The sequence below is a fragment of the Pelobates fuscus genome, chromosome 1 (genome assembly GCF_036172605.1).
Source record: "Pelobates fuscus isolate aPelFus1 chromosome 1, aPelFus1.pri, whole genome shotgun sequence".
Taxonomy (NCBI): Eukaryota; Metazoa; Chordata; class Amphibia; order Anura; family Pelobatidae; genus Pelobates; species Pelobates fuscus.
In genome coordinates this window covers 457,858,257-457,886,041 of record NC_086317.1, presented here as the reverse complement: position 1 = coordinate 457,886,041, position 27,785 = coordinate 457,858,257, and the positions used below count along the sequence as shown (strand labels likewise).

Sequence of the window (27,785 nt, the reverse complement as noted above, 5' to 3'; positions counted from 1 at the left end):
GGCCGGAAGTGACGTCAGCGCGACGAGAAAAAACAGCCGTTTGCGGTCCCTGAGGAAGAAGCTGGACCTGTGTGAGCGGAGAGCGGGCCGGACTGCACCCGGGGGGCCGCAGGTATGGACCGACACCGTGTCTAGCTCACTGTAGAGTATCACACACTGACAGCTGGAGATACAACTCCCATCATCCCAACTACAACTCCCATCATGCTTACACAGCTATTACAACTCCCATCATCCCAACTACAACTCCCATCATGCTTACACAGCCTTTATACCAGGGGAATACCCAGCATGTTGTTCTCACTGTGATCTTTTAAGGGACACAATGAGCACCAAAACCATGCCTGCTTAATGTATGTTCTTGGTGTCTAGATGCAGGCTGCCAGATATAAACTTTAACGTATGTAAGAAATGACCATGTAGACATTTGTCAGTCTGTATGCTTATGGTTACTAACAATCAGACAGCCCCTAGAGGCTCTTACTTTTTAAAGACTCTAAAAATATAATAATAAATAAATACAGTATTTACGTTCAAAGTCTCCCTATAGAGAAGCATTGTAATGTTACTTTCTGAGGAGCATTGTGTTGCTGCAGCCAGATGATTGTTGTGAATGTGCCTCAGGGCTGCTTGGATGTTATGTATTGAAGTTATTTTCCTATTCCTTGAAATCTAGTATTTGTCAATGTACATTTTTAAAGTTTCACCTTTGCACGTTCCATGACCGGTCTATAAATATGCAGCCGTTTGACCGAATACACATACTGCATATAATGCATGTTTGCTTTTAAAAAGATAGGAAATAGCCTCTAAACATTGGACTGCTGCTTGCTTAAACAAGCTTTTAAAGTGCCTGGTCAGTGTTTCCTGTACAAATATAACTAGTCACGTGTTGTTTACATTTGTTGCATACGTTTCTTTTGCAGCATTCTGTTCAGATGTTTCATGTGCGCCGACAAAATGAAACGCAAGGTTGCCAGGGTTGCACCTCTAAGGCTCAGTCCTAATGAAGAAATGTTACTGCTGAAGCAAGAGCGTGAACGAAGACGTAAGCTTCGTCTGCAGCAGGTACTAATAATTTATCCTTTAAAGGTTAAAAGGGCAAATTCTCCTGACTTTCAGTTTTTGCAGCATTAAGAATCTTGGGTCAATTTTGTATTTCCACTCTCATAACACTAAGCTACAGGCTTAATTTTTGCACAGAATGCTGGATTTTGCATAGTTACATAGGCTGAAAAGAGACATGTGTCCATCAAGTTTAGCCTTCCTCTTATCTGTTTATTTTGTTGTTGATCTACAAGAAAGCTAAAACCTAGTTTGAAGCACTTCCAATTTTGCAAGTAACTAGGAAAAACTTCCTATAACCCCCTTAAGCCTTTCTCCAGCGCCGAGCTCCCTCTGTGCTGGGGAACTCTCCACCCCCTGTCAATGTCAGATCTGAATGCGTGGCAAGAGCCGTGCGTGCATTCAAACAGCACATATGAAAGCATTACTCAATGCTTTCCTATGGACGTCCAGCGTCTTCTCACTGTGATTTTCACAGTGAGAATCGCGGAAGCGCCTATAGCGGCTGTCAGTGAGACAGCCACTAGAGGCTGAATTAACCCTCAGTGAAACATAGCAGTTTCCCTGAAACTGCTATGTTTACAGTTGCAGGGTTAAAACTAGAGGGACCTGGCACCCAGACCACTTAATCGAGTTGAAGTGGTCTGGGTGCTTATATTGGTCCTTTAACCCTAAAGGGCATAACTTTTTTTTTTTTTTTTTTTAACATTACATTTCATCTGCCATTTGAGTGCCCAGTCCCCCATTCAATCTAAATCCCTCTGCAGCATTTTATTACTTTACAGGGATTTGTGTCATCTGCAAACTCTAAAACATGACTTTCCTTTTCTTTCAAGATCATTTATAAATGTTAAATAGAAACGAGATAACGTTTTGTGGATAGTTATCTTACAAGCAACTGTGTAGTACATTCTTATAGCTACCTCTTCATTGTGTAAATGAGCACCACAATTTGTATTTGCCTTAGAACAGTCATGCATTTGATGCAGTCTGGCATTCATGACACGCCTCAAGCTTACAATCGTTCTCATTCATAACCCAAAAAGCTTACTTTATTAATGTGTGTGTACCCGGTGTACTTTGCTTGGAAATGCATGTGTGGAAGAAAGTATTTCTATGTACATTCAGTAGAGGTTTATTGGGTAAGATAAAAGTACAACTGGCAATAGCATCGGTTTAAAAGTCTTTTTTTTTTTTTTTTTTTCATTTGTCGGTATAGTTACTATCAGTATAATTAATAAGGGTTTCATCTGATTAGCGGGCATTACATTTTTTCAGATATAGTTTGTGTGTGAATTGATCTTGTCTTATGTATCAGCCACCATCAATGGTAAGGTTTACCAGTAAGTAAATGGACCGTTCCTCTGCTTCACAAACAGATAACACATTATTCGGTATTTCAGGTCAGAGAGCAGGAAAGGTTCATCGCCCAGCAAATCCGCCAGGATGTCAAGGAAAGGAGAGAGCTACAACTTCAGCAATTGGCAGAAGAACTGAGGGCTGAGTGGCAAACAGAACAGGATGAGAAGCTCAGAGAGTTAGAAAAGGTTTACCAGTCTAGTCTGAGAGCAATTGGTGAGGGACATAGACAAGCTAAGGAAAATGTAAGTTCTCTTATCAACAATGATAAATCATTATTTTGCTCTGATTCTGTTCTACTGTAACTACTGTCTCGTACCTTCCATTTTCTATCTCTACAGTCTACAGAAGTTATTTCATATTTTTTTACATTTGGAAAAAAAATAATTGCACCTCCACCCCCACCCCTTTTTTTTCTTTTCTTTATAACATAGGACTATGGTTATTGATTATATGGTTGAACACATAAGGGTTTTATGAGACTTCGTTTACGTTATAGCTTCAAGGAACATTACACACATCTAATGCACTTTAGCATGCTTTTTTTTTTTTTTATTGCACAAAAAGTGCAGATTCAACATATATTACAGTTTTAAAAATTAATCTTGGTACGCCCCCTGGCTCTCAATCAGAAAACCAATCCTGTTTTTTTTTTTTTTTTTTTTTAACTCAGTGGAGCTAAACTCAAGAGGCAGCAATTGCCCAAAGCACCTGTCTTGCAAAGACTTCTCATTCAGCTGCATTGGGAAGTCTGTGATTGGACAGCCACAGAAAGTCTGGGTTGTGGAAGAAAGGGGTAGGGTTTGCAAAGGCTGTAGACCTATCCCCAATGGAAAAAAAAATACCTAATTTGGGTAAATCTTCTAAATAGTAAATTAAGTAGGGCAGCAGAGTGTCCCTTTAAGATCTGATGATGGATTGCTGTTTCTAACTCTTTGCATTGAAACTGTTCTTATTGCTTTTATTTTCCTGAAGGAACCGGATTTGGAAGCTCATGAAAAACAAGCGGCAGCAAATAGAAAAAAGGCAGAGATGAGACATAGAGAGGCTCTGAAAGAATTAAAGCAACATAAAGAAACTGATCTGAAGGATCGTATGTGGTAAGTTGCTTATCCTACTATAGATTTTTCTTTTTTCGGTTTGGATTCTCTTTTTCTTAAAGGGACACTCTGCACCATAACCTCTACAGCTCACTGTGGCGATTGTCTGCAGTCTGTGTTTAGACACTCTTATATTTCCTGTCAAACTTCCGCTCCGATAATGGTGAATTGTAAATTTTGCATTTATTCCCTCATCCATAAAATTCCTTTAAGTGCTGTTCCTTAGCTGTTATGTGTATCTTTGAATGTATATATTCTATTTTCAGTTTCATAGCCTCCCAGTAAAGCCGTACACATAGGAGGAGCCACATTGCTATGGTTACTTTTTTCACATGCACCTAATCTCAGAGGAGGTGGAATGTGTTGCTTTTCTTTGTGTTTGACTAATAAACACAATTGTTATCGATAGCTTTTTTTTTTTTCTCTTCTTGATATGACAGATTTCTAAAAGGAAGTGTCATGGTTATTCACTAAAAGGAGAATTTAAGTGAATTGGAGAATTTTTCATGTTTGCCTATTTTGTCCATACATTTTTAAATTCACTTTGAATTCTCACCTTAGGAAAAAATCCCAAAAGACGTGTACCCCACTCCATCTTCGATCTTGTCATTTTCTGTGATGTCTCCACGACCCCTTAATGGCATTATTTTCTCCTGTTAAACCTTTTACTTAGTTGTTTAGTCCTACCTTACATTATAGTAAAATCAGCCCATAAATTTAACAAATTATACAGCTTTCAGGTCAACTGGCACTACCCACATTTGTCCTACTGTTCATTCATTTGTATTTGAAAATGTCTAAATGCTCTAATTGTCTCTTTTATCTGTAACAGTCTGGTTTGTACCTGTTAATGGGATGGGAAATTACAAAGCATTTTGTCTGAACATTGCATAATTATACTTTTTGATTCTAGGCATATTAAAGCCCGCATGAAAGCACTTCATATTGAAAAGGAGCGTGCAGCCAAAATTGCTAGCCTTCCTCCTCCCCCACCAGACCCTCTTGAGGTAAATGCACAACATTAAATTGGCGGGTGGAGCAATTATTTACGGTTAAAGGGACACTCTAGTCACCAGAACAGCTACATCTTATTGTGTTTGTTCTGGCGAGTAGAATCATTCCCTTCAGGATTTTTGCTGTAAACCGTTTTTTCAGAGAAAAGGCAGTGTTTACATCACAGCCTAGTGATCACTTCACTGGCCACTCCTCAGATGGCTACTAGAGGTGCTTCCTGGGGCAGTGCTGCACAGTGTGCAGCATTGCCATTCATTGTCTCCTCTCCACCCATGAACTCTGGACCTTTTATATGCTCCTTGTAAATGGGATAATGAGGGAATAACACACACCTCACCATGGAACAGCTGAGCAGCCAATTGTCCCATTACTTCCGGTCCCTTAAAAAGTGGGAGGCACATATACAAACTGTTGTAATTCCTACACCGTTCACCTGATTTGGATGTAAATACCCTCAAATTAAAGCTGAAAGTCTGCAGTTAAAGCACATCTTGTTCATTTCATTTCAAATCCATTGTGTTGGTGTATATTGCCAAAAAGATTAGAATTGTGTCGATGTCCCAATATTTATGGACCTGACTGTACACATTACATAAATCTTCTATAACTCTCTCCCGCTCCTAAGTGTAAAGCCACCTTTACATTTCTAGCATTAAATGGCTACCGATTTTCATAAATGCTATTATTTTCATCCAGATCAGTATTGTCTTCCCACAGTAAGATGTCCAACTGTTATTGTCAGTATTTCACGTTTACCGTTCTGTGCTAAAGTGAAGCTCATACTTCCAACTTTGGACATTTATCATTCTGATAGATGAGGCTCTCTGCCAACGAATGATGTTCAGTGTTGGTATGCTAATGTAGAAAAATTAGTTTTCGAATTAGCATAGCAAAGCAGACCAGAAGGACTGTGGGGCCCCTGTCAAAGGCAGGTACGTGTCTAATCATTTGTATAGCATTTGACAGCTTACAGTGTGATGGAGTTATGGGACTCCTGGAAACATAATCTCTACAACTTGCTGGAGTGGCTATGGTTTGTAGGTTATCGCTCTAACTTTATTTTCTTAAGTAAATCATAGACTTTGCAAATTGTCCATTTAGTACCTTTACAATCTGCTTTGTTTGTTAACGATAGTACATGTTCCTGATGAAAGTGCCATTTTTTTTTTCCATTAGAACCTAGAAGTTATGAAAAAACTTCCATCAGTGAAGATCTCCAACATAGACAACTTCTCTGTGTCTCATTACCACCTTCCCGAGCCTTACGTGGACCGAGAGATGGACAGAGAGCAGGTATGCTTTGTTTCTTTTCTATGTGGGATACGTTAGCACAGAAAACTGAGACACAGTGTAAGAAAAGCAACCTTACATAATATACATTCAAATATAACTGCTAAATAATCTGTACTTAATATTTCTACTTAATATAAGGGATTTATAATGGGGAGACATCTTTTTAGAAAAATAACCTATTATCATTTTCTATTCTGTACCTTCTATAGTATGTTCCCATAGTATTGTTTTTCTGCAGAAGTGATGTGGTGGATGTGTTTTATTATTTTTATTATAATTCGTTGTTGAAAACCTCTTCATAGTTTAAAATAAAAAAAATAAATAAAAAATATATATATATATATATATATATATATATATATATATATATATATATATATATATAAAATCTGACGTGTATTAGTAATGTTTTGTGAGCCCTTTATGATCCCCCTCTCCCCGTATTGCCCTCTAGACAGATGCCCGGGCTTTAGCTGTTGAGGAAAGCAAGCGTTTGGATGCATTACAGAAAGAAGTAGAGATTGAGAGGAGAGATCAGTTGGAAAAAGCACAGCTTCGTGGCTCCCATGCAATTAAGATGGTTCATTTAACACAGGTAAGAACTCTGTGTTATATTATGTAATTTATATTTGGTACATCATAGATTAAAAAAACAACTCTCCTCATTCTCTGTTCTTCTACCAGAGGCCTGTGAGTCTGAGTGTTGTGTGCAGTATCTTAGATGTTCCTAATGCACTCTTCTGGACAGTGATCATATATATAAATATTTATGAAAACTCCAATGAAATCCAAATTTTTAAGGGAAGGTCAACACAGCAAGGATTACTCTTGCTAATAGTGATTTATGGAGACACTGTTTTTTGATCGGTGTAACCTTTAAATTAGGTTACATTTTGTCCAGTTTTCAATAACTTTTGGGAATACTGAAACTGCACAGAACCAGACAACTGAAGGCTCAAACACAGACTTGTAAAGCCACAACCACTGCATTGAGCTGTAATAGTTAATGTGCGTAGTGTCTCTTTTTTAAATAAACAAATATTGTATACGTTTTGCTGGACTTAGATGTGTTTTTCTTTCAGGATCGTGACAAGTTTCTGAAGGAACTGGAACACATGCAGCAGGACGACCTGGCTCGGCGGAGGCAGATTGTTTCACAGATGCCCCAGCAGCTGTTTGAGCCAGCCTATCGGCGGGCAGAAGTCCTGGAGGATTGGCAGAGGGATCTAGAGTCTGCTTTTGAGGATATGTACACCCGAGGACAGAGTAAGTTGGTTTATTCTCTTTATAATAACATTTCATTATTTTAAGCTTGAATTATTTAGGCTTTTATTTAAAGGGATTCTTCAAGCAGCATATAACCACTTCAGTGAATGGAAATGGTCCTGGTGTTTGGCGTCTGTATCTGCAGCATTTTGCTATGTAATGCTGCACATCCAGAGATTAACCTCTCTGCTGCTACAGGTTTAACTACACCTCCTGCAGCGTTACTCAGATGTGTGTTCCGTTACCGTGTAACTGAGCAGGTACAGCGGGCGGTAGTTTTAATGATGCTTAGAGAGTAACCCTTTAAATGAAATTTTTCACTGCATTCTTATTTAATTAATTCCCATAAATGTTGTTCAATTCTTCCTACTGTCATGCAAAATGCTTATTGAAGTCCCTGTACACATGCTGTTAATTATCTCTTGTTCTAACATAACCTGATAAGCTTTATCCAACTGTCTTCCATAACATTCGCCGCTTTAATATTAAACATCATTTCTAGACTTTCAAATTAAAAAAAAAAAAAAAAAAACTGGAATTTTTTATTTTATTTTTTTAATAACTTTGTTGTTTTTTTGTTTTTTGTTTTTTGTTTTTTTTTGGTTAAGAGATGAAAGGGGACCTGGTTTTACATTTGAAGCCCCAGCCTTTACCTGTCCCATCCATTAAGAGCTTAGATGAAGATCTCAATCTGTCAGTGGAGCCTGAGCTTGTATCTGAAAGTGAGCCACAGTCTGGGAGCTCAGAGGAAGTGATATCGCTGGTAAGACCCCCAGGTAAGGTTCAATAAATTAAATGTTTTCTAAATGTTTTTTTTTTTTTTTTTTTCATTAATTTATTCTTAACTTTGTAACTGAAATTTAGATTCAATCTAGCAAAATTGCTCGTTATGATGCTGTCTTCATTATAATTCTGTTTAGCATGTTGCTCAAAGCATTGATGTGTATATTTCCTGGTAAAATATTTTATAAATAATTTCCCATTGACTGCCCTAGAAAGTGTTCATGTACAATGCACTTGGAAGCAGGTTGATCTTTTTATGTACAGCTCCTGTGTAATGAACTCTGTGCTGCATGGTCTATGGTTTAAGGTGGGGTTATTGCTAAGTGACTTACATTTGTTTACTTTATCACTTGTACTCATGTGGTTGACCCAGACAACAGCACTAATGTCCATGTCTGGTTCTAGCATATGTTTATGCGTTGGAGATATAATAGAACTCACTCTAAAAATGTGTTTTCACAATCTCTGTAGATGGAAGCCGAGAGCCACAATCCCGACTTGTATTAAAGAAATTGCTAAATAAAATTAAAACCCAGAAGGACCAGTGGAGTGCAAAGAGTGATGCTGAGACTGTCAGTGATACTTTAGAATCTGGGTCATTGCCCATTATGAAGGAAGAATTTGGCATTCAGCCTGGAACAGATCAGGAGAGAAACATGGCTTCTGTGCCAGGTAAGTACTAAATACCCTGAATATGGCTACTACTTCTAATCCCTGCACTGTAACTCCCAACATGCATCTTGCCTGATCTCTAGTGCTGCAGCTTAAATCGCATGCTGGCGTCTGTGATCTCTTACCAGTATGTGTTCTACTCGTTATCTGCTTGCTACATGTAAGCCTTGTGTTAGTGTGTGTTCTGTCTAGTTTTTCCTGCTGCATGTAAGTCTTGTGCTGGAACACCTTATGTACACTATCCAGTTTGTCTGATGTTTATAATTATTGTGCAGTAGCAACCAGCATGCATTCTTTCAATCCTCTGCACATTGCATGTGATCTATGTGCTGTAACAAGTGTCTGTGCTGTACTTTGCTTGTTGTATCTGCACTGTTTGCTTTTCCAAAACTCTGCTCAGCATATGGGAATTTTGCACATCCCTATGAATGGGATTATAATATATTATGATATCCATTTTGCATGCAACTCAATCAAAGCCATATGCATATTCTTCATATAGCTGTATCATGGGGTATATACCAACGAACAGTATTTGGAATTTTACAGGTTTATTATAGTAGAGTAAGCGGTACCTTAAAGCATGACAATGCAATGCAATCTCAAATGGTAGATAATCAAGTTTCATCTGTACATTGTTAGTAAAGAGTAGTCTAAAATCATAGATTAAAAAACAGCCTTCTCCCCCTCCTGTCAGTCAGTTCAGTCTGTGGCATCGGCATAGAGATTAGAAGATTGTGCTCTGCATGACTGTTACCAGGGAAGCCCTCTTCTGGGCCTCTCTCCTGCTTACCTTCAGCCTAAGGGAAAGCAATGTCTGCAAGGGGAACAAAGCAAGAGCAGTAGAATGCCTGTCAAAAGCTTCTGCAATTAATCAGTCTGATAATGGAGAGAGCGAGAACAGATCTTCTTTTTTTTTTTTTTTTTTTAAAGTAAAGTGTTGGGATTTTAGCCTGTTTTGGGAAGCAAGCCTGTGCAGGAGAGGTGTGTCTTATAGCAAGCATAACCCCCACTGAAAACATGATTGATGCTCTCGGTAGAAGACAGAGGTAATGGAAATAAACTAAAATATGAGCTTTTAGTAGTATTTAGGGAAGAAACTCTTAACTGTGAACTATTCTAGCCAGTCCCTGCTTCATAGAACCGTTTGTTGCTTGGTCTTTTGTAACAGTTTCTTGTATTTCTATTTATTTTTTATCCATAGTGCCCCAGGATGATATGACAGACCATACAGTTCTTGCTGGAGATGCTGTCCTTCTTCATCCTCAGGAGCAGGCCATGCAAATCCGAATGGCAGCAGACAGACAGAAAAAGGTGTGGTGGTCACTCGGCATCTTCTCTTCTCATTAAAACCTTTTCCTTCTCTTTCAGTTACTTTCAGATTTGATGTATTAAAAGGGACACTACCAGGCACCCAGACCACTTCTGCCCATTGGAGTGGTCTGGGTGTCAACTTCCACTACTCTTAACCCTGCAAGTGTAATTATTGCAGTTTTTTATAAACTGCAATAATTACCATGCCGGGTTAACTCCACCTCTAGTGGCTGTCTAATAGACAGCCACTAGAGGGCACTTCCGTGTTTCTAGCACAGGAAACCTGTGCTAGAGCGTCGCTGGATGTCCTCACGCTATGTGAGGACCTCCAGCGTCTCATTTCCCCATAGGAAGCATTTTGAATGCTTTCCTATGGGGAGCGCTAACGCGCATGCGCGGCGTTGCCGCACACGCACATTAGGTCTCCCTGGCCGGTGGGCGGGATCAGTCTCGCCCATCGGCCGACGCAATGCAGAGGAGGAGCGGCGGCGGAGGAGGAAGCAGCGATGAGGGACATCGTCACTGCCTCCGGTAAGTGACTGAAGGGGTTTTAACCCCTTCAGCAACCGGGGATTGGGGGGTGGGAGGGAGAGGGAACCTGCAGTGCCAGGAAAACGGATTGTTTTCCTGGCAATGGAGTTTCCCTTTAATGTATCCTTATGGGGGGAAAAAAATCACAAACCATTTGTAACATGGGTATAACCTCTACACCAGCTGCTGTACCTTTTAGGCCTGTTTCTTTTGGTTACTCAACTTTGTCTCCTTTATGTTTTAGATGGAAGAAATAGAGCGGCAGAAAAAAGAGCAGCTCGATTTGCTGGAGAGGTTGGAAGAGCAGAGGAAGAGCATAGAGGCAGAATTGACAAAAGCAAAACTCGAAGTGCAGGAAGCAAGAAGACTAGAAGAAGAAGGTCAGGCAAATGCTTGTGTCCAGGATACCCGGGAGCCAACTGCTGCAGAGCCCGAGCACTTGGTAAATATTTGTTGCCATTTATTATTGTGTGTTGATTTAGAGGAGTCATTGTTTTGTTGATGATTAATATTCTGCAGGGGGGCAGCATCTATTTATCTCGACAAACCTGTCCAGCAGGGCCTGCATATTTGTATATTTTCCTTGCCATCTGTACGAGGCGGCTATGATTAGGACGGCTGACAGCAACTCTGTGATTTGGCTAATTTTATGTGCATAATCAAAGCTCACTGTGTATGAACAGCCAAACCGTTTCATAATAGGTCTGAATGGCAACCAATAACAGTCTACATCATGCAATTCTGCAAATTGTTTGTTTTAAAACCAAAGAGTGCCCTTTACATTGCTGCACATTTCTGTTTTGTCTGGTATTTCTGAATTTGAATGTCCCATGGCCTAACTCTATACTAGCTTGAATATTTAGTGAGAAAGACTGTTTGAGTAAAGTGTGTGTGGTTACAATGTCATGTTTCTTTCTGAAATCCCCCAGGATGTTGTCCCACCTGCCGTTGAAGCGATCTCTTCCACTGAAAGTCCACACATCCAGATAATTCGGGACTACCAGCAGCGTTTGCTGCAGCAAAATAGGTATGATTTTGTCATTGCTATCATGTTGTTGTTGTTGTTGGTTTTTATTTTTTTGTAAATTCAAATGTTTGTGTTATATACACACAAGCAATATTTAAATGCATATATTTCTTTAAACTATATTTTATCTATTTAGTTAGGCTTTATTTATTTCTTCTTGTTTAGACAGCATAAGCAATCTGTAGACGAGGCAAGAAAACGTCTCCATGAATACCAGTTGTTTTTGAAAAAGCGTTATTCTCATGTGTCTATCCGGGAATTTCCAACAGAAAGTCAAAATGATACAAAAACCCTGCCAGGCCTTATTTGCAAGACAAAGGAATCCTCCCACATGGTGGTGTTGGATAAATCGCATGAACAAACGGATTTAAAAACAAGACAAATGGGTACATTTAATGCCCCCTTACTGCCATCAATGCCAATTTCTAGGCAATCCTCTTTACAGAGTGTGAAGCCATCTACCACAGTCTGCAGGACACCTGAATTAGTACAGTCAGAGTCGGCAAGCTTGTCTACTTCACAGGGCCAACATGTTAATGTTAGATCACTATCAACATGTCCTGTAACAGAGCAGCATGGAACCAGGCCACATGCATTTACACATGAGAAGACTCCTGTAAATTTTGAAAATACAACTAGCAAGGTCTTAACTGGGATCAGTGAACTTTTGTACAATAAAGAATCTAATGAGGAAATAATTGGTGTAGACAAAGAAGATCAGTCTCCTGAAGAAAGCAGGGTCAAACCCCAAGACGCAGTCACACAGTCAGAAAGTCAGTCTTCCTTATCAAGCCTGTGGGACACCTCATCGGACTCGTACCATCCACTACCATCTGTGATATCCTTGGGTTTACCGCATGTAGAATCAACTGTTTCTGATACAACAGAGCCGCAGGTGGCACCACAGCCACTTCCTTGGTCATTTGGAGACTTTTCCAGTGTCCAAGAATTTAGAGAGAGATTGATCTCCTCCACGTCACAGATTCAGTCTCAACAAGATCACTTGAAAGAATTGCAGGGGCAGCTGGATAAGCAAAGGGATTCACTTCTGTTCAAACAAAAAATCCAAGAAGAACAGCTTCTACAAAAGCAGAAGGCATTGGAAGAACAAATGAGGAAGCACCAGGAGTCTTTGGAGCAGTACCTTGGTGGGACCACGGTATGTCTTTTCTCATATGAAATGCTTACAATATAGATTTTATTATGCCCAAATCTGAGTTCTGCTGCATGCATTCACATACTTATTCACATGTCTGTCAATGTTAAAGTAAAATATGTTCTGGGTCAAGGGGTGTTCCAACTCTTACTGATATAATTTGTACAGGATGGGCAGAGGACTCTCCCTGATGATCTGGGTCAAATGCCGCAAAAAGACTGTTTTTCTCTCATGTCATCGCTGTTAAATGCCTTGGAGGGTGATGAAGATATCCAGTTTGAAAATGGTGAGTTTGAGACTTAAGTTTATATTAAACCACATACCAGTTTCTTGGTTGAAATGTAGCCTGGCTTAAAACTAATGTTTTGCTCCTCTAAAAGTTTGTTAAATACATGATAAATATATTCTATATGTACAGCTGTTTTTTTGTTTATTTTCTTTCTTCTCTAATTTAAATAAATTTACTCCCAGCAGGTGGTTTGTTTAAAGGTCCAGGACGAGAGCAGCGCCGGAGGTCATCCAAGCCACCAGTGACTAAAACCAAATTAGGTCCTATGCTCACACAACATGAGCTAAGCGCTATTCTGGAAGTAGAGACGCCAACAAGTGGCAGATGCTCCAGTGTAGGAGCACCGGAACTGAAAAAGAGCTGGTCAGGTATAGAACTATTAAACCTTAGGAATCAAAGGATGTATCTGTCACAAATTAAACACACAGTTTTACACTTCCTTTACTTTATTGTGCAACATAAATAAAAGGAAGTGTAAGACTTTATTGGATAAATAAAAAGTACCCCATTTGTAAAACAATACTGTCTGTTTACATGTAATCCAGTTCACTGTTTAATGTTTAAGCTCTCAATCTATGCATGCATGGTCAGTGACTCTGCTCTCTCCTCGGAAGGAAAAAAGCACCGCCCAGGCACACATGCCATCTGGCACACAGAAACCACACAGAAACCACACAAATCTAGAATAAAACTGATATAACCACTCCAAATAAATGTTCGAGGGGCTGATTGACAGAAGGTGGAGATGGCCTAAGAAAACAAAATATATCTCTAAATTGGCAGAAACTCTGTACAGATCGTGTTTTTGCATTGGTGTTATTAGTATTTTATTTTCTCGCAATAATGCTCCCCTTCGTTTTCTTTTGTGTTCACACTATGTATGTTTTTCTCTATTTGTTTGTCCCATCTATCTTGATATCTTTAATGTTATATTTTGAGTGTTTGAGATTTATTGCAGTGGACATTTTTTTTTCTATAGCCTGTGCATACTCTGTGTCCACCCTTTCTCTTTTCCTCGTATTAATTCGGCATTATACCCTCATGCTTTAACATTACATAATTTACATTTCCCGCAGGCCTTAAGGATCGACCTGGTGGAGAGGAATTATTAATACCGAAGGATCATTACTTAGAGAACAGCAGCAACTCTTCTCTCCTTGATCTGGATCTCTCTAGAATATCCACTAGTAGCAAAGACAGGAGCTGTAACGACAGCTTAACCAGCCAAAGAAGCCTGCCTAAACTGTCTTGGAGAGAGATTCTGTCTTTAGAAGCCAATTCATCTCAGCTTTTTAAAGACACAGGTAACAAAAATAAACAACTACTGATGGCGGTTGATTTCCCTCTGATTTGTAGCATCTGTATTTCTTGCTGGGTGACTTTAAATTTTGTAATGAAAGTGATACTCCAACCAAAAAACAGTGTTTTTATAAGTAGTAACCCTTTCTGCAGCTAATGGTGCTGCTGGAAGTGGAGCTAAGGGTTTAATCTGTGTGCAGCTGCATATACAGACTCCCGGCACCCTGCTGACTTTAAAGGCTTGAAGTGGTTGTGGTACTCAGAGAAACCCTTTTAAATCTGTCTCTCTGTCTTTTCTTCCCCTCTCTTCCTCCCTTTCCCATAGACGTCTTATGGGTTGACCATTAGTTGGTATTTTAGAAAAAGAGTCCAAATTGGTTAACCATTGGCAATGCATCTCAACTTGCTAAAGCGTTCTCTGGAAGATTACACCTCACAAGATAGATCTGACTTTTAATATATTTACATAGATGAGTATGGGGGAGATGGGAAGTCTCAGCACTTGCGAGAGCCTCAGTAGTTTCTACTTTCTTATATATACCTTTTGATTGTCTTTGGAATTTCAAAGAAATAATAGTCAATAAAAACGTTTCATAAAGAATCTTATTTGCCATACTAGCATTATGAATCCTAATGTTTCTTCATTCAGATCAATCACAGAATTCTGAACTTCAAACTGGTATGCCTAGTTATCCTTCTAGAGCTGGAATCGATTTCCGTGTACCCTCACCAGTCCCAGACCCATCTCATTGGTTTGTAAGTATATAATGACGACCTGGCTATTGAATGATGAGTTAAACTTCCTGTCCCTCTGAGGTCATTTTTTTTACACTGAAAAAATGGTCAATGATGAGAGAGAGCCAAATCTGATCTCCAGAATTCTATGGAGCGTGATCTTTCCAAACTGGGAAGTGATACTTCTGTATGTGATGTGAGCGTTTGTGGTGTGTTTGTGTTTCTATTTGTGTGCGTGTGTGTGAGTGAGAAATGGGATGAATGTTCTTTTACTTTACTTTACTAACTGAGCAGTGATGACAGAACTGTGGAACGGATACAAACCATGAAGGTATCTACACTTGACCTGAGCTCAGGCTGATGTTAACCCTGTTTCAATGTTTGTTTCCATTAGATACCAACAGATTTATCTTTAATGCAGGGGTCTACAGAGCAAAGTAAGCCAGACACCTCATTCAGTCCGTATGTTTTGACCCTTGAGCCTTTCAGTGACCATCTGTCAACGACCACTATATCGACTGGAAGTTTTCTAACAAGCGAGAATTCAGATAGAAGTCCACTCAACCCAGGTTTGTTTTTTTTAATTTTATTTATTTATGATTGATCTTGTTCTTTGTTATTGCATTCATGCAGATACATCGATACTTTGGTTTCATTCACAAACTGTACTATGGTTCCACTTTAAAATAACACTTCAACATACAGCTGGAAGCATGTTGGTACCATTTGTGGTGAATAGAAAACACACACCACAATCATAAACTTCATACCGAATGTGTATTCCAGACGGCAAATGGTTGGTTGTTTGAATTTTGATTATTTAAATGAACTGTATTTTATTTCTAACACTTGCCAGATTTTCTCCTGTTTGCCCCAGTGGAAAGCTACCGCACGTGACATGGGGCAATAGATATAATTTTCTCTGAACATCTGACCTGTGCAGGCTAACCTATGCGATCATTTCTTTTGGTTTTAGAATGTATCTCTGATCTTCAGAGATGTAATTACTCTATAATAAGGCAAATGCCAGATACGAGTCCACTACCGGCTGCCACATGCTGCCCTGTTCCCTCAAGGCTGTCTGATTCCAAGAGTACAGAATCCTCCCCAAATTCAGACGAGCACCGAAGCCATATCCAACAAATCATTGCGAAATACACCAAAGATCTCAGCCTGTCTCTGGAAAGAAACTTGAGCTTTCATGGTAATTCTAAATTCATGTTCTATATTATTTATATCACTGAAATTAAAGTCTACAGTTCCTATTTGTTTCTTTAAACTCTGCACCGAATAACATAACAGGTATCTAGAATTTTAACAGAAAATCTGTTTACCTAGCATCATATTTGACTATTGGGCTTTTTACATTTTTTTTCAAAACCATTTTTGTATTCGTTTTGTTCTCTATTAATTTAAATGTGTAACTGTAATGTATTCTCTCACAGCTCCTACAGCTGCTGCAGATGTTTCTGCTGAAGATGGTAACCAATACTCTATGACCTTTCATCCACTGGATCCAAAACCAGACTTCAATATTTCTACTCCATCCTACGCACTTTCCGGTAACTCCAGAAGCTCTCAAGGCAGTAACCAGTTCAGTCAGGTAGGCATTGCCCAGGATTTGAAAGGAACGCTTAACCCCTTAAGGACACATGACATGTCTGACATGTCATGATTCCCTTTTATTCCAGAGGTTTGGTCCTTAAGGGGTTAAAGAACCAGTACTCCTATAGCATGTTATGGTATTACGGTATCAGGAGTATCGGGAGTCTCTGGGCACAGTATATCGCTGTCAAATCATTTGTTTTGATAAAATGTAGCAGTATTCAGAGCTCACACTCCCTTAGCTTGACATAATATGGAAATCTGACTTTGTACTTTGTCATTCATTCCTAGCAGCTCTACAATCGATTTACAATAGTTTTAGTGCTCAATGTGTCCTTCTAGTATCTCCCATAAACCACTAATTAAAATATTTGCTGTTAGATTTCACCAAGCATCCAAGAAAGCTCATGCCAGCAGAGTCCTATATCTTCAAATCAACACAACAACCAGAGCACCATTTCATCTCCTGGTCTGAGGAATTCTCCGAGTGTGGAATCAGTAGCCAAATCACCCACAGAAATTAATCAGACTTTAGGTATGTGTACGTAAAAGATTTTACAGGCTTTTATTGTCTCATTAATGTTTCTACATGGATTTATCATCTATTATCAGAAAAGGAATTGAAATGAAAAATGAGCAATGATGAAACATTCTATATTGTGAGCATAATGTGCAATGACATGTTTTACACTTGAACTGAGCTCATGTATTCTTTTTCTGTGGTTGTGTGGTGTGTGTAAATATAGATTGTGTGTGTTTTCTTTTTGTTTTTATGCATTCTGTGAGTATTTTATTGTTTGTCTGTTTTGTATGGATTGCTTGTTTTTTTGTTATGATTGATCGTGTGTTTCTTTCTGCTTGTGATTAACTGAGCAGTGATGACAAACCTAGTAACCTGATCAAAACCGTGAAGGTTCCTACACTTGACCTGAGCTCAGGACATCTGTTTTGAAACTGTGTGACAATGCAGGAGTGAGTAAATATAATAATCTTTCATTTGTTTTCTAACATACTTAGATTCCTCTGCATCATTCCATCCGCTTTATCCTGAAAGGACATTAAATGAGACCAATCCAATGATGGAGAATGAAGACTCTTTCCAGTGTTCTGTTTGTGTATTGAGTAATTTAAGCACAAGGACATTGAACCGAGAAGGCCTATCTACTTCATGTGAGACTCCTCAAGAACAGATCCCTAGCCATGGCACTCCAACTCCTCCTTCAGTTGAAATCCTTAGAGGGGGTAATGAAAATCTGATTGAAGACCATGGCTCTTTCCATACCTTATTAGCCACACAAACCACTATAAGTGATTCTGTCTTGTCTGAACACCCAATTACTGATTTATCGGTTAAAAAGAATGGATCACCCTATCAGTTTAAAGCATTTTACACACATAAAGACCTCAAAGTGGACGGATTCACAGAAATAAACTATATACCTGACCAAGAGAAATGTGAAAGATCTGTACATCTCAAACAAAATTTCCCTCCCAGGATCGCATTGGTGGCGGAATGCGATTCTTCAAGCCAAACAAAGTCTGAGATATTTTCAGATGGAATTCACACAGAATCTTCTATCAGTAATTCTTCAGTCAACCCTCTTACTCTTTTTCCCAGAAGTTGTTCTACCTTCTCCTTGGCAAGCCATATTAGTGAATGGGTGAGAATATTAATTCATTCATAAAAAGATTACATATTTATTTTTTAAATTGCCTCATTTCTTGTTCTTTATACCACAGACATTTTCTTCAAACATTTGTATTAAAGCTGGGCTATCTTTGTTTGAAGATGTCACAAAAATCATAATGTGTACTATATAGCAAATGCATGCCACTATGTCTTGCAATTGGAATAAAAATTATGTGCAATACTGCATTTACTTCTAGTATATAGAACTATGTTAAAGGAATACAAACGTGTGTTCCTGTCCTTATAGTGTTAAAAACACACGGCCCCTTAGACCCCTTAAAAAGATTAAAAACTTTTATTTATGCGCCTGTCCGCTGGTGTTGGCCCCGTCTCTGATCTGCCCCTTTGGCTGAGATTATTAGACTTGATGATCTCAGCCAATCCAGTGCTGTTCCATAGGAAAATGTGTTGGATGAGATCGTCAGTTTTGATGACCTCATGCAGGGAGGGGGGGACAGAGCCAAACGCCACCCTGGTCAATCATTGATTTAATGTAACTCTACGGTGAAAGTTCAGCTTCTCTCAGTCTGAGTGACTGCAACTTGAGGTGTCCCTAGGAAGCAATGTAAACATTGCCTTTTTTTCCTGAAAAGGCAGTGTTTAAAGATGGTCCCTGCAGGCTTTTTGCTGTACTCATCAGAACAACTATATTAGGCTTTAATTGTTCTGGTGACTATAGTGTCTTTTTAATATTGCACGTAACTGCACTACATTTGTTTTTGTCTGCTATACTCTCTGCTTGTTCATCCCAACCCACAACATTTTAGGTAGTTAAAAAAAATAACAATAATAATCAGAAAAGATTTGGCTTAATAATAGAATACATTTTAGGTTCAAAAAGCTGTTTATTGATCAAGTTTATAGCAGTCAATAGTACAATTGAGTATGCAACAGATAAACTAGACACGTAGGTCTCAATGGCTGTTACATGTTAACAGATTAAGCTGCATATTGCAGCCAACATGGTTCCTATAATTCAGGCTAAGTATCCTTATAACAAGTAACAATTTGCAGTAACAGCAGGGATAGTATACTGATCGTTTCAATGTAACAGGACCGCAATAAGTTTGTGAGGCAATTGCAGCATTCAGTGGTTCGGTTGTAAGTGTAGCAAACACATTAGATACATAGGTCCAAATGACAAGCTAAAGTCAATATCGTAAGCAGCAGGAAGCGGCAAAGAAGCTGTCTTCAATGCATGCTAAGTGTCAGTGTAGTGTATATTGTTGTTCAGGAATAATAGGGGCAGTATCTTGGCTCGCTCCATGCAGCAGGAGGTGAGTAAGGATGTTGCGTCTTATGTAGTATAACATTACTCATTGAGTAGCATTCAATGTTAGAAAAGCCTTCAGTGCGGTTATACGGCAGTGGGTTTGTGGAGTGTCTGTTGGTTGCTGTGTTTGTAAGCATTTTAGTGTCACCTCTCCCTGCCATGTGAGGATATAATAATTTTTAAACCTCAATCATTATAATTCTGTCTTGTTTAAAGGGTACCTGTTATGCCCAAAACCACTTTAACTCTTTTAACCCCTTAAGGACACATGACGTGTGTGACACGTCATGATTCCATTTTAATCCAGAAGTTTGGTCCTTAAGGGGTTAAAACAGCATTAAATTTGATCTGCATATTGAGCAGACTGTTTTGCTACCAAATATAGATTGTAGATTGGAGGAAAAAAAAACTATTTTAAAAATAGCTTTTTCTTACACCTGTTAATCCGTTGTTCAGCACAGAGGAATTGCTTGATAAAGGAGAGCAGAAGAGACCTCCCACGGTTCTGGCATGCGTTCTGTATGCTACGGTAATTCCCTAGCCAATGCTTTTAGCTAGGTATGGCTTAGTGAGTATAGGAATGGAGTGATCCGCATGCTGACCACAAAGCCGTGTGTTAGCAGAGGAGGTTTCCCCTGTTTTTGGGAAGTGTTTCCAAACCGGGGATATCGGTGAAGAGAGCAGTAAGAGGAAGCGCGGACCAGAGGTGAGTATGACAGAAGTGTAACACACAACTCTGTAATGGGATCACGATGAGGTAGTGGAGGCTGATGTAAGTGGTGGCAGGTTTCCTTTAAGGCTTAACCTCTACCGTTTCATCTGGCAGAACTTTCACTTAAAGGGTTACTACATGCATCCTGACTTTTTCAGTGATTTAAAGTGGTCATGGTGCCTGGAGTCGGTATGTGCAGAGTTTTGCTATGAAATGCTACATATACAGGGTTTAACTACTTTGCACTGTCATTAAAAAAAACACATAAAATCTTCAGTGAATACTATTCTACCAATCTACTTCTCTACTACTACCTTTACCTTTTGTGTCACTATATACCATACTCCCTCTTCCATGTAAGCTCATTGAGCAGGACCCTCAAATCCGCTGTTCCTGTGCGTCCAACTTGTCTGGTTACAATTACATGTTTGTTAGTCCACCCATTATACAGCGCTGCGGAATTTATTGGCGCTATATAAATAATAATAATTTGCCAGCCCAGAACAAGAGTTCCAGGCTGACTGTCAATTCTGTTCATATTTTTTTAACGTAATGTTATTGATTAGCTGAGAGCGGTCAGCTGACACTGAGCTAATAAATGGCTAGTGGAAACGTTATCCAGCTTCTATTGAGCTGCAGGAGCATAGAGAACTCTTAGCACCTGGTAGAGGTCCAGGTAAGTGGGCAAACAATTTCAAAACCGTGTGCCCTATTCCCAGCATAAGGGGCCAGAGTACTCCTGTCATGCTGTATTGTTTATAATCCCTTGCAGTAACCCTTTAAGTGTAACTTGTTGGAAATTCATAGTGAATTTGTAGTGATTATACAAAAATTATATTAAAATTGGTGGATACACCTGTAGGTGGGATGAATTGAATATATCCCTTACCCTTTCAGTGAAATGAAGCTTCCTCACATTAGAACAAAAACACCTCTTTGTTAATGTTATGACCTCTTATCCTAGAATTCCTCTTTGTTACAGTACTTAATTCAATATATTTAGTTTTGTTGATTAAAGGGCAATTTAAGTAACATAACATTTACAATTTACTGTAGTGGCTATTGCCGTAGGAGGCATCTGTTTTGTTTAAAATGTTTTTTTAATTCCAATTTTTTTAAATTCAAGACCTTAGATAATATTGAAATCACACCCATTATCACGGCTCAAAGCACTGGAATAATAGTACATTTTATCTGCAGTGAAATGCTACCGAATCCCTAAAGGGTGGGGAGTACCTTTTTGTGTGCAAGGTATTCCTTTGGTTTTATCAATATACCTTTGGAATGGTTTGGGGGAAAAAACAAGCAGGACTTCACCCATACCTTCCTAGAATCATAACTAATATTGGTTTTAGGGTACTTGGGATATTTCCTTCTTTAATCTGTTTAATACTGAAGACTATTTGACATAACTGATACTTTTTGGGCAAAGGTAATTGTGTACAAACTTTTTTGTTTTCTGTTAATTTAATACCATTATTTAATGTTTTCTCTTTTGTGTGTTAGGGCAAGGGGTCTGTTTGTGGAATCATGGAAGAACCTGACTTGACGCTAGTGAGTTTAAATGACAGCAGTGTTGTAGGTTCTGAACCTTTTACCAGTGCACTGATTGCATCTAAACATTGTGAAGAACAGAGCTCTGTCGAGGTATGTATTTTAACACTGTCATTTAAACAGTTTGCACTCTTACATTTCATACCAAGCACATGCCATCCTTATCAGGCAGAAGGACCTTTTCAGTAATGGATTCATCACATAGCTCTAGCTCTTTGAGAGATGAGAAAGTTGGGACTCTTTTACTTTGCTTTTGTGGACTTCCTATAAAGGTTCATTGATGATTAGAATTGTTTAGGGAAGCCATGGAATGTTTTGGGTTCTTTTTCTTTTTGTTCATTCTGGTATTCACAGCACCGCTTTTGAAGTTGTTTAGCATGGAGTATGGGACCAATAGCATCTGTAATGGGGCGGCTTCATTAAAGAGAACTGCATTTGAACCATAGGGTACTTCTTCAGTGTCCTTACTGATGAGCCATCATACAACCATTCAGACCCGTATGATTCCTAGATGGTTGTCCGTACCATTTTGGTTCACCCCACCCACAATAAACATATTGCTACAGACATGAATTGAAGGTATCATTGGGCTTTGCAGAGCAGAATTCACAAATCAAGATAAGGAATAAGATCCTCTGACAGAACCAGGCCACTGTCCCTCAGAGAATGGTCTACTCCAGATGTTGTGTACTACATCCCCCATAATGCTCTTACACCCATAATGTTAGCAAAGCATAATGGCAGGTGTAGTCCAAAACATCTGGAGTACCGAAGGTTGCCTATGCCTGGTCTATACTCAGCCCTCTAGTCCACCTTGCCTAGAACCACTACCCCCAGTCGAACCACCTTCAGCTGTCACCTACCGACCAGCTGTTGCATGTGGCCCACTGCACCAGTCACTTCCATTGCCACACCAGAGTGTTGTTATGACTGCTCCACTTCTATTGACTTTTCATATTGTTCACAGAGTGGATTTCACCCTTTAACCGCGGAAGTGGATGCATCTGGGGTCACCCTTCCAGACTGGTCCTCTGCAGGTCTCTGTGTTACAGACACGTCTTTATCACAGCACTTTACAGGTAATCGTGCTTTTTACTTTTTGACCAGGTGGCACCCAAATTGCTGATATTTACAGGAGCTGGTTTTAAATAATGCATTATCAGTATGAACATTTTAATAAGATGACATCTGTAGCACTGACAACCACAGAGTTAGAATAATTGGTAAAAGCAAGTTAATTAAATTGGTGTCTAACATTAAAAAAACATTTATTTTTAGTACCTAATTTTGGATACATAAAACGTTTAAATTGAATTTTATTTGTTTACCCTTTAAAAACACTTTTTTCTTAATGGTAGTCCCGTTTGTATGTTAATATTTCAGATCCTTTGAGAAATATTTTCTCACAATAGATACAATCTATACGAATGCTCTCTTTATGGGCAATAATACAGAATGAATCAACATACTAAAGCTGAATTTAGTTCTCCTTTACCCTTCAAAGACAGTCAGAGAGATGAATGGGCTGCCCGTGAGTTAATCTACAAGATATATACAGACTGAATTGAGTTCTAGAACACAGATCTTGGCTTTGCAAACTTTATACTGTTTATACACAGGATTGAGAGGGAAGTGGTTAAATAAAGGGCAACTCAACTTAGTGAGTTGATATAATACCTGTTCTGATCTTTGTCACTCTATATATTCCAGAAATGAACCTAGAGATTTCATCCTCCTCTGGCAATCTGCAAGAAGCTTTTTTAAGTAAGAAAAAAGATTTTGTAGAGAGATCCACAAAAAGACTTGAAAATCTAAAACAAAAAGATGGAACATCAAATAAAACAAACTTTAATCCTTCCATAAATCCTGCTTCAACCAAACCTCTGGAGCTCTCCAATAATTCTGGTAGGTTTCTGCAAATGTACAAGTATAATATTTTATTCCTGAACTTCATATGTTTTATATACATTAAATATATGAGTAAGAAGTCTTTGTGTGTCTGTATATGAATATATAACCTTTACTTATACTGAAATTTAACCCCTTAAGGACTGAGCCAAATGTACACGTTGTGAACAAAACAAAACCTGGCATTTGCGCAATATGTCTGTCCAACCGTAATTCACCTCTTTCAAATTAAATGCACCCCCCCTTATTATATATAATTTTATTCAGGGGATACAGGGCTTTCATTTGATATCAAATATTTAGCTAAGAAACATAATTTAATATGAAAAAGATGGGAGAAAATAAGAATTTTTTTTTCTCTTTTTTTTTTTTAGTTCTACATGACATTTTAACTGTGAATGTCAAAATACTGTTTGCTTTTACTGCAATAAAATACACATTTGTATTCAGCAAAGTCTCACGTGTAAAACAGTACCCCCTATGTACAGGTTTTATGGTGTTTTGGGAAGTTACAGGGTCAAATATAGCACATTACATTTGAAATTCGCCAGATTGGTTACGTTGCCTTTGGGACTGTATAGTAGCCCAGGAATAAATTTACACCCATAATGGCATACCATTTGCAATAGTAGACAACCCAAGGTATTGCAAATGGGGTATGTCCAGTCTTTTTTAGTAGCCATTTGGTCACAAACACTGGCCAAAGTTAGTGTTAGTATTTGTTTGTGTGTGAAAAATGCCAATTTTGGGCCAGTGTTTGTGACTAAGTGGCTATTAAAAAAGACTGGACATACCCCGTTTGCAATACCTTGGGTTGTCTACTATTGCAAATGGTATGCCATCATAGGGGTAATTTTCGTTCTTGGGCTACCATAGGGTCTCAAAGGCAACGTAACCAATCTAGCGAATTTTAATGTGAAAAAAATGAAACACAAGCCTTATATTTGACACTGTAACTTTTGAAAACACCATAAAACCTGTACATGAGGGGTACTGTTGTACTCGGGAGACTTCGCTGAACACAAATATTTGTGTTTCAAAACAGTAAAAAGTATCGTAGCAATAATATCATCCGTGTAAGTGCTGTTTGTGCGTGAAAAATCGCCGGCGACCGGGTAAGTTTAAAAAAAAAAAAGGAGGGCGTACTATTACGCCCGGCGGCGTTTAGAGCTGCTTAAAATAGGGCGTAATATTACGCCCTCCGGTCTTAAAGGGTTAAACACAAATGCTGCTTGTAGTTCTTGAACTGAAATTTTTTTTCCCTTCTTCTCTTTGTAATTGTTAAAGCTCCGGCAGCCCTGTCTGACGTTGGACAGTTGAAGAAAGTAGTTGAAGTCAGAGTGTGCTCCCCAGAGGACCGTAAACTGATGGAACTAGAGATGCAGCAGAGGACTATACGGTAACTACATGTTTTCCTTGCACACAGTACATTTTAATGTGAATAAGCACACATTGTAACTTTGTCGGTGACGATAACGAGAAGAGTGAAATGTTTATAAATCTGTGCTCCAAAAAACTGCCGGAAAATTACCTCTAATTACACGTTAAGATGTTGTATCTTATTAGATAAGCCGAGTATTGTAAGCAGTCTATAGGGAGCGGTAGCAGCGCTGCATATTCCTCCATAGCACACTTTTGCTTCAGATTTTCTGTTTTTTTATTAAATTCCCTTTTTACATGAGTTTGTCAAAGAGAATTATTGGTTAGAATCCTTTTAGAGCAATAAATTCTAAACAATGTTAAGGAATTTGGTTCATTTATCAGACTGGTTTATTAGTGGTAATTTTGGGAAACTATGTTATAGCAATGATTATACTGTAAACTATGATACTGTCTAATTAAAGGGCAGTGTGGCCTCCTTACTGCCATACTCTGGTGGAATATTTATCCTGTCAACATTTTGTGTGTTTCCGTAAACATCGCTTTTACAGAATTTGCTTTTCCTCTAGGTTATATAATCAGCTTGATGAAGTCAAAGCCAGGAAAGAGGAGATGATGCGACAGAAATCCTATGCCAAAAATCGGGAAAAGGCTAAAGAATTTAAGAAGGTATATTTATGTTCCTAAAATATCTGTGACCACAAGCAGTTTAATAGTATAGTACAAAATCCTATTTTAAAGGGACACTATAGTCACCAGAACACCAACAGCTTAATGTAGTTGTTCTGGTGAGTATAATCATTCCTTGCAGGCATTTTCATGTAAACACTGTCTTTTCAGGCATACCTCCATTGGAGGTGCTTCCTGGGGCAGTGCTGCACAGTGTGCGGAGGTGCTTCTTGGGGCAGTGCTGCTTGTTAAGCGTCTCAACCCTCTGCATGGAGACACTGAACTTTCTTCATAGAGATGCATTGATTCAATAGATCTCTATGAGGAGGTGCTTATTGGATAAGCTGGTGATTGACCCCGCCTCCTTGCTGATTTAAGCCAATCCAATGCTTCCCATAATCATACATTCTAACAATGTCATCAGGGATGGGGCCAATACCGGCGGACCCACGCCGTGCTGGAAATAAGGTAAGGTTTATTACCTTTTTGGGAGATGGCAAGCCACCTAAATGGTGTTTTTAACACCAGAGGGTCAGGAATACGCGTTGGTGTTCCAAACCCTATAGTGCTCCTTTAATTTAGTACAAACTCTTAAAAGAATAAGTCCTTTGTTTACCTGTCTGGGCAATAAAACACCATACACATCACAAAATGCAGCTCTGTGGTGGTATGGACTGCCCAGAAACTAATCCCAGTTAGTGTATGCACGGACCTTGTAAATTATCTACAACCAGTAAGGTGGATCCTTGATTTGTATTGCAGTTTATTGCCTTGGATATTGGCACACACTACTACAAGAGACTGACATGTCATCTGTGCTCTAACCCTTAACCTGGTTTTGATTTACATAAAAATAGTTTCTTTGTAAAGAAATTGTTAAACAAAGCACATACATTAGATAAAACATTTGTCCTGTTATAGTCTGACATCTCAGCAAAGATCTTGGCAAAGTTAATGCTGATTTGGAATGTTTTAATGATCGTGTTGCCAATTTAAACAAAAAAATAATAATTTTTCCTCTATTTTGTTTTACAGAAAACCTTGGAAAAGTTGAGATCAAAAAAGATACAGTGACTTCGGATTTTGCAATAAATTCAGACATTTGTTTACATTTTTTTTTTACTGACATTTTATCAACCATGGCTCACTATGGAGAAAAATAATTTCTGTATTTTAGAATTCATTTATCTGAAACGAATGACGACACTTGGTATCCAAGAGAGATTTATTTATTATTTTTACGTTTTCTATGTCTTTCGAGAAATTTAATTAGGTCAAATATTTTGTGTTTTTTGCTGACCTTTATTGTAGTTAATGCTGTTTGTTTGTTTTTAAAAACAAATATATTTTTTTGATTAACAGAAATACACTTTGACACTGCAAATTACTTCTGGAAAAGCACTGTCAGTTTCTCCCTGTGCATATTAATGTTTCCCATGATGTGAGCATGTCTTGCCTGTATCCACAAGCTGTAGAAGCAGGTTCTCCAAATTCTCCCATCTTCGGTTCACAAACCTTATCTCCATTCATCTCAGAGAAGAACTGGTCGGTCTCTGTGAAATTCTGACAGAGTATTTCTGATGTAGGCACAAACAAATATTTATTAAAGCAGGCAGTATGAGTGAAGTTGATTTGCATGAAGCGCATTTTCAGTTTATATAAAAGACAATTGCTATGTCATTGGAATTAATCAAATTATTTATATATATATATAATTTTTTTTTTTAAATGTGAAAACGTATAACAGCAACTTTTATTTGCTTGACTAAAAACACTCATCTTAAATAATGTTAACCATTTTCATGTTAGAGCGAGTGCAAAGTTGCAGTGCGACAGAAGAATTTGATGAAGTCCTAGATGTTGAAAATAGGGGTCTTGTTCCTTTATACAACTATAGTGCCAGCACAAAAAGTCTATTAGAACTTAAATCGAAAATAAAATAATGTCAAAATAGAAATGGGTTTTAAATGAAATGGCACATGGATATACGATCACATACATGTGGTAGTTATGAGACTTGTCTCGGAGATATATTACTGGATAAAAATAGTATTTATGTCCGTATAATGTGCAATTTTACTCAACATCTAT

The 27,785-nt window shown here is 38.5% G+C and overlaps 1 protein-coding gene and 1 non-coding gene across 2 annotated transcripts; both read left to right on the top strand.

The window, feature by feature from the left end:
- The first annotated feature begins 29 nt into the window (after nt 1-29).
- On the top strand, nt 30-27,376 carry CEP295 (centrosomal protein 295). Its single transcript, XM_063430739.1, has 29 exons — nt 30-112; nt 927-1,068; nt 2,469-2,669; nt 3,400-3,524; nt 4,438-4,531; nt 5,715-5,831; nt 6,286-6,426; nt 6,914-7,097; nt 7,706-7,873; nt 8,352-8,552; nt 9,757-9,866; nt 10,642-10,839; nt 11,327-11,424; nt 11,590-12,583; nt 12,749-12,866; nt 13,052-13,237; nt 13,946-14,173; nt 14,818-14,924; nt 15,298-15,472; nt 15,880-16,107; nt 16,349-16,506; nt 16,890-17,043; nt 17,526-18,169; nt 21,690-21,830; nt 22,705-22,816; nt 23,448-23,642; nt 24,933-25,044; nt 25,595-25,694; nt 26,730-27,376. Exons 2-29 carry the CDS (start codon nt 946-948, stop codon nt 26,766-26,768), a joined length of 5,451 nt encoding a protein of 1,816 aa, XP_063286809.1. The 5' UTR covers nt 30-112; nt 927-945; the 3' UTR covers nt 26,769-27,376.
- LOC134576917 (small nucleolar RNA U2-19) lies at nt 15,010-15,078 on the top strand. The gene has a single exon (XR_010085895.1). It is a non-coding gene; the product is annotated as a small nucleolar RNA U2-19 (small nucleolar RNA).
- Nucleotides 27,377-27,785: the final 409 nt, after the last annotated feature.

Bases quoted from the DNA above. Each gene is read 5' to 3' on its own strand.
- CEP295 (XM_063430739.1), top strand. From the start codon at position 946: ATGTGCGCCGACAAAATGAAACGCAAGGTTGCCAGGGTTGCACCTCTA. The intron at 17,044-17,525 runs GTATGTGTACGT...TAACATACTTAG, and splicing joins AGAAATTAATCAGACTTTAG to ATTCCTCTGCATCATTCCAT. The intron at 21,831-22,704 runs GTATGTATTTTA...TATTGTTCACAG, and splicing joins AAGAACAGAGCTCTGTCGAG to AGTGGATTTCACCCTTTAAC.